The 12,111-nt window shown below is 32.2% G+C and overlaps 3 protein-coding genes, 1 non-coding gene and 1 pseudogene across 9 annotated transcripts; 2 read left to right on the top strand and 3 right to left on the bottom strand.

The window, feature by feature from the left end:
- Positions 1–406: 406 nt before the first annotated feature.
- On the top strand, positions 407–2,685 carry AT5G50740 (Heavy metal transport/detoxification superfamily protein). 5 transcript variants are annotated; one of them, NM_001125938.2, is made up of 5 exons: positions 407–549; positions 652–820; positions 922–1,130; positions 1,241–1,322; positions 2,125–2,684. In NM_001125938.2, the coding sequence occupies exons 1-5, from the start codon at positions 541–543 to the stop codon at positions 2,526–2,528; spliced, it is 873 nt and encodes a 290-aa protein (NP_001119410.1). In that variant the 5' UTR covers positions 407–540; the 3' UTR covers positions 2,529–2,684. The 5 variants fall into 5 exon arrangements, with proteins under 5 accessions (NP_001119410.1, NP_001331136.1, NP_001190507.1 ...); NM_124452.3 differs by having other exon boundaries at positions 515–554; positions 2,125–2,645; NM_001344907.1 differs by having other exon boundaries at positions 407–820.
- Positions 2,686–3,892: 1,207 nt separating this feature from the next.
- On the top strand, positions 3,893–5,318 carry HVA22E (HVA22 homologue E). Its single transcript, NM_124450.5, has 5 exons — positions 3,893–4,055; positions 4,233–4,259; positions 4,340–4,462; positions 4,561–4,693; positions 5,049–5,318. Exons 1-5 carry the CDS (start codon positions 4,009–4,011, stop codon positions 5,067–5,069), a joined length of 351 nt encoding a protein of 116 aa, NP_568744.1. The 5' UTR covers positions 3,893–4,008; the 3' UTR covers positions 5,070–5,318.
- A 555-nt stretch (positions 5,319–5,873) lies between these two features.
- On the bottom strand, positions 5,874–5,997 carry MIR405b. Its single transcript, NR_143340.1, has one exon. It is a non-coding gene; the product is annotated as a microRNA ath-MIR405b precursor (primary transcript).
- Positions 5,998–6,199: 202 nt separating this feature from the next.
- On the bottom strand, positions 6,200–6,867 carry AT5G50715 (annotated as a pseudogene; the record flags this gene model as incomplete). The annotated part of the gene is made up of 1 exon: positions 6,200–6,867.
- Positions 6,868–10,790: 3,923 nt separating this feature from the next.
- On the bottom strand, positions 10,791–11,569 carry AT5G50710 (uncharacterized protein). Its single transcript, NM_124449.2, has one exon. It carries the CDS (start codon positions 11,465–11,467, stop codon positions 10,910–10,912), a length of 558 nt encoding a protein of 185 aa, NP_568743.1. The 5' UTR covers positions 11,468–11,569; the 3' UTR covers positions 10,791–10,909.
- Positions 11,570–12,111: the final 542 nt, after the last annotated feature.

The following is a 12,111-nucleotide window of genomic DNA, read 5'->3' as shown; positions in this document are numbered from 1 at the left end:
TATTAGGCTTAAGTGTAAAAGAATAAACCGTTCTCAGGTAAATAGTGTACTTTGACTAGATCTCAGTTAGTCAAGTATTTGTTCCTCTCTCACGAGATATTCGTGGTCTATTATAAGAGCTTTCGAAAATGACACAACGTCTAGAAATTTTGAACTGTTTCTTATCTGTGTTTCAAATTCCAGCTTATAAATAACGTAGTTTACCAAAAGATAGTCTAAAACTCACCATTAGTAGTTTATGTGCTGCAGCAAGCATTCAAAGTCTAGCATTAACAAACAAAAAAACATTTAAAGCAATGACAACAAAAACAAAATCTATGAATTATTGGTTTGAAGTTTTATTAATAAAAAAAATGTAAATAAGAAATTGGTAGTAAATGCGCTCTGTCACTCTAGGGTAAAAGAATAAAGAAATGTGATGTATATGTGTATATAAACAGATCTAAAGCACCAAAATCTGACGGTCCATAGAAAGAAAAAAAGCTTTAATAACTGTGCCACTAAAAAGCCTCTCAAGTCTCAACACTGACACTAAATTCAATGGGAGAGGTTTAGTGTGTTTTTTCAAACTTATTCAAATTTACACAGCCAAACACTATTCTTGTCTATTGACCTCTCAAATATATTTCTCCTTATTTTTGCCATTTTCAGGAAGATAAGAAAATGGAGGAGAAGAAATCTGAAGAGCCACAAGCGAAATCAGAAGATAAGAAACCAGAAGAAGAGAAAAAGAAAGAACCTCAAGAGATTGTGCTTAAGATTTTTATGCATTGTGAAGGTTGTGCTAAAAAAATCCATAGATGTCTTAAAGGCTTTGAAGGTACTACCAGTTTATCATACTCTAGTGTATTTTATCACACTCTAGTGTTTAGTACTTTAGAAATTTTAAAGCTAGTTTTGGGATTATTGAAAATGTGATAGGAGTGGAGGATGTAACTACTGATTGTAAGACTAGTAAAGTTGTGGTGAAAGGAGAGAAGGCAGATCCATTAAAAGTGTTGCAAAGATTGCAGAGGAAGAGCCATCGTCAAGTGGAGCTTATCTCACCGATTCCGGAGCCTAAACCGGTTTCTGATGAACCGGAGAAAAAGGAGAAGGAGAAACCTAAACCTGAGGAGAAAAAAGAAGAGGTATGTTGTATAATATGTGTAAGATTTTGGGGGCTTGATTTGTAATTTATAGAAAACTTATTGGCTTTGTGTAATTAACAGTAAGATTTTGTGGGCACTGAGAAAAACAGGTAGTGACAGTGGTGCTGAGAGTTCACATGCATTGTGAAGCATGTGCCATGGAGATTCAAAAGAGGATCATGAGAATGAAAGGTTTGTATTTTTTATTTTATTTTTTTACTTTTCTCATTTAAAATTTATTTTCTGAATTGGGTACAATTTCTATTGATTCTGAATTTGGTTCAAAAAAAAAAAAAAAAAAAAAAAAATCTGAATTTGTGGGACTACACTTAATTGGGACATCAAGTGTGGACTCTTCTATGTGTCATAAATTGATTCCAACTCTTTTTATTTTACTGAAAGTACTGTGTACTGTGTAGGACCTTTTTAAAACATAGCAATTTGAAAAAAGCATGTGTTTAGTGAATCTTTCATTAAAAAAGAAACTCTCATTCACCTGATTATTGTTATTATAATCATATAGTTACAAACCGTTCTTCTTCACATATATTTTTGTTTGTTTTGAGTGTTTCAAGATTACATAAATAATACGAATTGTGTTGAATCGAGTCTAACTTAAGTCAACTACTTTACTTTTACTTCACCTATTCCCCAAGAATCCCAAAGTTCTAAACACTTCTTTAATTAGGGTTTATGTTTCATATATCCTGATTTTGTACTTATCTGAAATCAAATTTATATTTATAATGCCATCAATAAGTTGGACCAGATTTTATATTATGAAAGTGTGGTTAATTATGTTAGGTAGAAATTTATTGGCCAAAAGATTACATTGGTGACTACTACTGCCTATAGAATTGATATTAGCTTTGTACAATGATCTCATTTGATAGTTAATTTGAATTTTTTTGTAATGCTTATTATTTTATTATAATATATAGTTAGTTTACATTTTCATATAGAGAATAAAGTCAAAACATGTTTATACATATAGGAGTGGAGTCTGTGGAACCAGATTTTAAAGCATCACAAGTGAGCGTGAAAGGAGTTTTTACGCCGGAAAAGCTAGTTGAGTTCATTTACAAGAGAATCGGGAAGCATGCCGCGGTTGTCAAGCAAGATCCGCCGCCAAAACCTCCGGAGAAAGAAAAAGAAACGAAAGACAAAGACGAGAAGAAAAAGGAAGAGGGACAGCCCAAAGAAGGAAAAGAGGCCAAGGAAAACGGTGGTGGAGGAGGTGCTAAAGGCGATGGTGCTGCCGCGGAGGAGGGGAACAAAGTGGTAGACTTGAAGAAGAACGAATATCAGTACCAGCCACCGAGGTACCCCGTGGAGATGTTTGCTTATCCACCGCAGATATTCAGTGATGAAAACCCCAATGCTTGTACCATTATATAATAAAATCGTCGGTTTAAGGGGTTGTAGGATTTGTTATTTTTTTACTTTATTTCTATGCAGAATTTTAATTTAAATGTATTTTTGGTAATTTTTAGTTTCAACCGAATTGAATGATCGTATTTTTGATATTTTAAAATAATAAATTATCCTCGTGTAGACGTATGAGTCTTTGAATTGATCCCCAAGAAAACGAAATCATAGGTTACTTTCAACACTCTCACAACATGATTGATAAAAAGATCACACCAGTTTCTTACAAATTGGAACTTGTAAACTGTCTTATTTTAATTCTAATTCGCATTTTCGTATAAAGGAATAAACATGAACCCTCTAAGGCTTTAATGGCCCATTAGCGGAAAAGAGTTCAAATCCAACTGCTCAACAAAATTTGTCATTTGATGGAATTGGTTTATCAATTTTTTTTTAACCGTTGAAACGTAACTAACGATATTTTTCTACGGTCTTAGTATTTCAATATAATTCCAGCAAATTTTTGACAACTTTATTTCCTTTTGACAGATAAAAAATCATCAGTAATCCATGTGTAACAGTCATATTGATTGATCCTCATTAAAAATAATTATATGTATTGCTATAATGGCAAAAGGTCAATATAGGTTAATCTATAATATTTTAACTATTTATGGAATATATGTAAAAGATTTGTGAAATATTTAACGAATATAATATTTAAAATGTTATTGTATATGTTAAACTAATAATGAATGTATTAAATGTAAACTTTCTAAAATAGAGATCATATTTTTTTAATTAATATATAGATAATTTTTACTTTTATTTATTTATCCTTGCTAAAATGTATATTGTTTTTGATAAGAGGATATTTTATTGTTTGGATAAAACTGATTTAAAGACAAGACAAGATAAGACTGATTAAGAGGATATATTAATTAATATATTTTTATAAAAAGATTGATATTGCAATATTGAATTGAAATAGTATCATAGATCATAGTTGTCCATGTAAATAATAATTGATACATTTATACTTGTATACTTGTTAGTATTTAGATACTTGACAAGTTTACACTGTTTTATGAATTAATGATAAATATCAAGAAAGCATGAAAAATCACAATAAAGAGAATCTCACCGACATCTGGCTTTCATTGGCCGGTGACATGTCGGATACGCTCAAGTTAGAATCTGATACTCTTTGTCTCTTACAGCCGACGTGTCCGGTATACTCATGGACACTAAACAAACGACAAACCGATCGTTAAACCGGACTAAGTATAATGATTAGTTGATTACTCAAGAAGAGAACAACTAATTTCATCGGTTTGGTTTGTAAATTTATAAAACCATTCGTCCTGGTTCGAACTAGAACCAAATCGTGCAAAACCGTTTAAAGTGTCCAAGAGAGTTAATATAAATAAGAAGATCTCTCTAATCGTGTTGTTTCAGAAAACAAGAGCGTCCTTTGATTGGTTTTGGATTTTGTTGTGTTCCTCTCAAAATGACAAAACTATGGACTTCTCTCTCTGCTCTTCATTCCCTCGCTGGGTATATTTCTTTTTCTTCTATTTGATTTTAAATATTATTTTCTCTATCCATTTAAGTTTTTATTTTCAATTTATGGTTTGATTGTTATATGATAAGATTAATATCCTGGATTTTCATTTCATCATTGAAAATAACATTATGATTTTGTGTTTTGTTTTATGGTACGATCATACGCAGACCCGTGGTGATGCTGCTCTATCCGTTGTAAGTAATCTACTATTGTTTCTCTACATTTTTGTTTAGTTTTATTTTGATCTAATTTTGTTTTTATGATTTTGGTAAAGATATGCGTCGGTGATAGCAATAGAGAGCCCATCAAAAGTAGATGACGAGCAATGGCTTGCTTATTGGATTCTCTATTCTTTCCTTACTCTATCAGAACTCATCCTTCAATCTCTCCTAGAGTGGTAAGTGGCTAGTGGTAACAATCATATCAAACCTGTCTCATTTCTTGTTATGTTTTTGTTATGGTAATGATATTAAAATGGATATCGAATATTTATAGGATACCGATATGGTACACGGCGAAGCTAGTGTTTGTGGCATGGTTGGTTTTACCACAATTTAGAGGAGCTGCTTTTATATACAACAAAGTCGTGAGGGAACAGTTCAAGAAGTACGGCATCCTCAAACCTAAGGTCAACAAATTCATCCTTCTCATTTTTCCCTTTACGTTTAATTTCTTATGAACTAAGTTTATATCTTAATTTCGTAAAGACACTTGATTAAAAGTTGTTGTGGTGGGATAAAAGTCTTTGTGAGGGCCGAACCTTGTCTTTAATTGGTTGCCCCGTAGGACGGCCGGTTCAATCCCGGTTTGTTTCGAGTCTAAACATTTTACGAATCAAATAGACTAAAGAAAGCATAACTTTTTCAAATAAGGATTAATACGAATTGGAGAAAACATAGCTTTTTCTAATAAGTATTAAAACGAATTGGATGAAGTAATGTATTTACGGTCACTTTACCTTTATTTTGGTGTTTGGAATACAGGTAGAGCATCAGGCTGAGTGAGTCAAAAAGAGCAGGGGACACAAGAGGGCTTCACTGTTGGGGTCTCCAGTTTCTAATCTCTTTATGCTTTTTCTATTTTGTCTTATTTCTCTTTTGATATACGGAAAAATGGGGTTGTTCTTATTATGAGCCTCTGCTTGAATGTATGAAAAGACCTTTTATTCGACGTTAAACTATTATATTAAAGATTAAAAAATTGTAAATCTTGTGTTGCCACTTCTTAGTCTTTCAAGATATCATTGCCTTAAATTTTAATACTTAATATAAGATCAAATAGAATTCTTATACAACTTAAGCAATACAAATCTCTGTAGATTAGAAATCACTTATTTAAAATTCAAAACAGATATAATTTTTAAACTTGTCAAATTAAAGTTTGATCTCACTACCTTAAACCTTGCACAGTAATGTTCAAATATGCACGCGTTAAAATATCCAAGTAGACGATGCGGGAGGATCAGTAAAATGATGTTCTTTGTCAACACATAAGCTTAACATTTCACACATACTCTCATGTAGTGGTGGATCCAGTCATCCAGAAACGTTTTAACAAGGAATAAAATTAGTTCAAACTTAGGACGTTTGGAGCAAAAAAGACTAAATTTAAACCACTTTTCCAATTTGCTCTTATTATTTAGATGGAATTTTTTTGATGGAGCACTTAGTCTTATGCATTTTCTAATTACCCTACAGGTAAACTATTTTCTTGTGTAGTCTTACAATGGCCGGTCTTTAGGAGAAACCTTGATCTTAAGTTCATTCCTGTGGGTAGGGGTGTCAAAATGGGTAACCCAACCCAACCCAACTCATAATCAAATGAGTTTATAATTAAATGAGTTATGGGTTAGACCCAACTCATTTTGTTAAATGAGTTGGGTCTAACCCATAACTCATTTCATTTGATGGGTTGAATTGTTAAATGGGTTAACCATTTAAATAATAATTTAATTTATAATTATCATCATCATTAATTCATTATTATCAAATTTGAGATATTTATTGATTCAGAAATTTTTACGAGTTTACATTTTTAGACGGTAAAATTACGAGTTTACGGTTTTTTTGCGGGAAACTCACGAGTTTACGTTTTTGGGAGGAAAATTACGGGTTTACGTTTTTTTGGCGGGAAAATCACGGACTTACGTTATTTTTTCTTGTGAAGTGGTTGGATCAAGCTCATCATAACATCGCTTTAGAAGTTTGAATTTCATTCTCGGATCCAAAACAGCCCCCATTGCAAGAATAACACTACTCTTTCCAGTATTTATCAAATTTCAGTCTCATCTTAAAAATCATCTCTCGGACTACTTTATCTTCGTTGTATTGATGAACTTCCAACAAACACTGAATCTTCCAAACATGACCAAAATATAAATTTGAAGTTGAATAGCTTCTCCCAGATATCAAATTAGTGATCTTGTAAAATGGCATCAAGATCTCATGAATAGTCTTTGCTCTCTTCCATTCTTCACTCGAGGGATAGTTCTTATAGTTTTTATCAACTATCTTAAACCTATTTAGTGCACGTTGATACTTCAAAGCTTTGTGAAGCATCAAATATGTTGAATTCCATCGAGTTTGCACATCTAATGATAGAAGCACTTCCCCTTCCCCTTCTACACATTCTGCAAGATGCTATTTTTCCATCATTCTCATCTTCTAGTGTAAAGTAATCCCACATATCTGATGTTCTACTTCTTTTAAAACGAGAAGCACTTACTAAACTTTTAGATTGTGATGTATCTGCTGATGTTTGCCCACCTTCACCACCATAAGTACATTCGTCTTCATTGTCCATTTTTTGTAAAAGATCAGCTGCAAATAACTATACATAGAAATAAGGCCAAGTTAGAGATTGCTTAATAAAACCTGTTATTAGCCAAATACAAGAATTAATCACATAGACACAGTCAAAGAATCAATAAAACAAAGAGAAAAGAAGACTGTTTTGGACAATACGGCAAGCATATGACTAAATACGATTTTTGTTAGCTCTTGTTATTCTAAAAATATTTCTACACTGAGTGTAACTCTGATTAGGCATGATACATTAAAAATTTGGTTAAGTTAGATCATGAACATGATTTCCCAAACCAAGAGGAGACGTGATAGACATCATCTTTGACCCTAGACATAAGCTAGAAGAAGACTAGTCTATTAAAAGTAGAGCCATTCAAATAAAGTGAAAATTAACCATATAAACAAGCTTCAGAACTCTAGAGCAGCATTGAATACGCTTCTACTATCACTTAAGTTAGATCCTGAACATGATTTCCTAAACCAAGAGGAGACAGGACTCACACACAAATCATCTTACATATAGATCTCTAAACCAAACTCCATAGAAACCAGAAATAGAAAGTTAAATATTTCAACACCAACTTAAACCAAAAAGATACCAAAAAAGAAACGCAAAATTCAAGTTTCCAGATGCTTATACTAACAGCTGATTGCTTCTTAAGATCAACTAGGGTCTTTCATTAGCTTAAAAACAACAAAAGAGCTGAAATTTAACAAACAGAAGCTGGAAATTGAAGGATTTGAGCTTGTGCTGAACTTGCAAAAAAAAAAGAACAGTCTAACTAAAATGATCCTAAAAGAATAGTCAAAGGACGTTAACCTACGGTGTCTCTCCTTTGATTCACCTACACATACGGTGGCGCAGACTCCGGGGATTAGAGCATTTCAGCCGTTGGCCCGAGCGGTTCGGTCATCCCTCCGCCGTAAGACCACCGGGATCGCTTATCTGGTTTCACGCCGTCTCTTGGATTTTAATCTACTTGGCCCCCAAAGCTCGAAACATTTTCTGCTTAGCCCCCGATATAAGAAAAATGTCTTTATCTATTTATTTTAATTCAGATAAATGATAAAAGACAAAAAAATCTGATGATATTTGACATATTTACAACTCAACCACACTTTAGATCTAAATCCATGTAAGTTTGGATCTTTTATTTCTAAATCCCAAATTAAAAAACCTACATCTTCTCATTTCTCTTCTTTATTTATCCACGATACTCAGACAACTTTACATCATCTTTCTCACCTCAAATTTGAAACCCACAAAATCTTATATCCATAACCAAATTCTCAGCTTCCATTGTTCTCTCCACTAGGCGGAATAAGGGATCCCTTTTATAAATTCTAGTTATTCTAACAACTACAGTTAGCTAATTCCACTTCAGATTCATAGTCTTCATCTTCCTCTTATTTTCCTTTTCCAATTTCACATCTTTGCTCTTGGATTTTAGTTCAATTGCTCAATTCTCGTTTCATTTTGTGTTGTTTTTTGTGAATTAGGAAATTGATTGAAGTCATAGATGAGTACGATGGAGACGACTCTATATCTCCATAGATGGAGTGAGTTTCTTGAAGGTTCTTAACTTCTTAACTTAGTATTGACTTGGAACGACATGTAACAGTTTTTTTCTTGTTTTTATTGAGAGATAATGAGTAAAAACTGTAACTTTATTTGTAAATTCTTATTAAAATGATTGATTTCTCTTGGTCAATTTTGGAAGAAATCTGGTTTCAAGTGGGTTAATAAGGAGTTGCAGACATGGACGAATTTTTTTGTATGTGTATATTAGCCTCGAACATTTGTGTCTTTATTACAAGAGGAAGAGGAGGAGGAAGAGAAGGAGAAGGAAAAAGAGAAAGAGAAGTATAAGACAAAGAAGACTTGGTAGTTGTAGTCTTTTAGGTACAATTCTCTTGGGTTTTGGTTTGAAGTATAATTGTTTGGTTTGTCTTGTGGTTTTTGAAGTTTATGTATGAATCTAAATGTTTAGGACATTTAGGTACAACTGGTAGACGTATGTACAACTATGCTTCTAGGTTTATTTATGAATCTAAGATTTTTTGACAAAAAAAAATTACGAAAAATTATGAATGATTGTGTTTTGAAAAAAATAAAAATTTATTATGAAGTTTTGATCTAAAAACGAAGGAAAAAAAAATAAAGTATCTAAAATATCTACATATCTTAAAAAACTTGACAAATATATGATGTGGCGCTGATATTTTGAAAACATCAATTAAATAATTGCACAAATTTGTTCATAGTTGTATAGTTGTACTCGGTTGCACATTTATGCTCATACTTGTACAATATCGAGAATTTATTAAATCTAGTTGTTATCAACTCTAAATAAGATTTTTTTGGTGGAACCGATGATATTATCTCATCAAAATACCATTACAATGTATCAGTATATTTATATTTATCAAAATACAAGTATTTAAAAAATTAAAAAAATATAGTTCAAATATACAAAGTAACCATGAAAGTATAAGGTTGTTAGTGTATGAATGTTGAATTTTGTGATAAGAGTTTCATTATTCTAGAAAAGATGATTTTTTTTGGTCAAAAACTTGTAATGTAGTTTCATTACTATCGTGTATGCATCATTTAAGTTTTTCTTTTTTTATAAATTTGGTCTTAAATTTTCATATTTTATAAAATTCTAAAAACAAGACAAGGCAATAGACCTTAGTTGTAAGGGTTGTTCTTGGTTGTACCAGGACAGAACAACTTAATTTGTTCAGATACGACAAGAAAATTAATCATATTCATTATAAGCAAAGCTTATGACTGAAGTCTTTTTGATTATCACTTAAAATGGAAAAGAGAAAAAAAATAGTCTATAATTTTATATTTTCGTATTAGTCTATCAACATAGTCGTACACATTTGTTTCAATTGTCCTAAATTTATAATCCCCAAATTTTTCTAAAAAAACCTGTATTTAATCTGCGAATTCAACCAAGTATACTAGTTACCAACATCACATCTTACTATAAGAAAAAGTAAACAAATATTTTTAATGGTCTATGAAGAAGAACACAAAGAAGAGAAAAGATATGTAGATACGATTTTTTTGTGTTGATTTAATGATGAACTTAAATGGTGTATGGAGAAGAATTAAAGAAAATAAAAAAGTGAAAAACGTTTTTAGGGAGCAAATGGTAGGAAGAAGAAGAAGAAGAATGAGTTTATTAGGCATTTTAATAGATTTTGATGGTTATTGGGAAAGGAGAGAGAATGAATTTGATTAGTTGATTTTAGAGTTGGTTAGATATAAAATTTAAAAAAGAAATAAAGAATGATAAGATAAGGGTCCCATCATAAAGAGAGGGTAGAGTTGGTTTTCAGAAATATTGAGAAGAAGAGGGGGCAGTGAGAATAAGTAGAAGTTTTTCAAAAATTGATTCAATCAAAAGGGGCCGAGAAGATTAAAATCCCCGTCTCTTTAGGTTACAATCTCTATGACCTTCAAATTTTAACTCAACGAAACAAAACTGTTCAAACGATTGATTTCTTAAATTTGAGGATGATTTTATTAAATTGGTTTAGATGTGTTGGTTAAATATTGGTTTAGAGATTTTAGTTGGTTTAATTCAATTTTACAAAATTTGATGGGTTAATTGGGTAAACCATTAAAACTATTAACCCATTACAACCCAACTCATTTTACTCATCAAACCAATTGATTCATCAACTCATTTGACCCATCAACTCATTTGAGTTAAAAATCAACCCATTAGGGTTCATGGGTTGAGTTGAGTTGAGTTGACCCATGAATTTTGACCCATTTTGACACCCCTACTTGTGGGGCTTACTTTAATTTTTTTTTTTTTTTGTAAAATATTAACTTATAAGTTTTTAGAGAAAGTAACAAAAATATTTCCACCGATTATGAATTTAATCCTATTAACATCTCGTAAAAACTCTTAACTTTATTAATTGATTTGTAACCTTTGTACGAAAATTTGCATTTTCCTTTATGTTAATTGGTTTCTTGGTAACAATCAAGGCTCTCTCTGCACATTTGGCCACAACTATAATGATATGTGGCCTTCGTCTATGCGTCTATGTAACAGCCCAATTTCAAGCCTCCTCTGTCTGTTCACACGAGCGATCAGATCATCAGCCCTCTGGTTTAATGAATCCATCTCCAACGGACTAAGCTTACATATCTTGCCTTCTCCGAGCCTCGGTCGATCAATATTCTCTTCCAAAAATCGTTGATATCCCATTTCCACCCTCACATTTTCATTAGACCACAAACCATAAGAATGGCTTCTCAGTAATGCGCTAGCTGGAAGAGAAGATCTTGGTCTAGAAATCCTTGATTCTCCGATGAGGATGATCACGATAACATTTGTGAGAATGAATAAAACCTTAGGGTTTAAGATGTAATTAATAACTCTAGGGATGGTGAATAAGAAAAAACTATTAGAAAATTGAAGCCAAATTGGACTAAAAACTACAATAACGCAGAAAACAACTACGATAAATGACAAGGAGAGGCGGTCAAGAAAATTAAGAAATGGCTTCTTGTAGGTTCTTGGTCCGTTGTTACTTTGGGCCTCTTGCATGGCGATTACGGGATCCATTTATACTATAGGTAAATAAGGTTTGGTGAAAATAAAATGGGATATATCTTGATGTATAGTAGCAAAGGAAACTTAGGGTACTAAAGGATACGAAATGTGACTGGACATGGAGTGGCTAGACTATTTTTTGGAACAATATTTATAGTCCCTAGCTACTTGCATGCAGCACATGGTTTAAGGGTTCTTCATCGTTAAGATTAAACTAATCACATGCTTGAGCGTTTTATGTTATACTTAATTTAACTTTCTTAGTAACCATGTGGGCGTGCAAACACCTTTTGAATTATTAACTGTCTTTTTAACTCCTTTTAGTATTTTGTTGTCTTTCACCAAATCCATTTTCGAATGCTTAATTAAATTGGATGTAGAGGACCAATCCTTAGTTAAAGCATGTTGAGGACCATATCTTAAAATGATTTACTTTATTTCGTGCACACGTCGAAAGTAAAAGCGGTGTGCTTGTCTTTTGCTCCCAACTATCAAATGCGTAGAAATATATAAATACGGAAATACCAATGGAACCGAAAGCCTAAAGTATATATAAATATAAAAAGACATGACCGCACCTTCTATGAAATTTCATTCATGTTACGAGAGATTAGATCCGTGGTTATCATGTTATGAATTCAAGAGTCAACATGAGA

This window comes from Arabidopsis thaliana, chromosome 5, assembly GCF_000001735.4.
Source record: "Arabidopsis thaliana chromosome 5, partial sequence".
In the NCBI taxonomy this organism is placed as follows: domain Eukaryota; kingdom Viridiplantae; phylum Streptophyta; class Magnoliopsida; order Brassicales; family Brassicaceae; genus Arabidopsis; species Arabidopsis thaliana.
The sequence above is the reverse complement of the archived record's forward strand: the minus strand, read 5'-3'. Positions and strand labels throughout refer to the sequence as shown.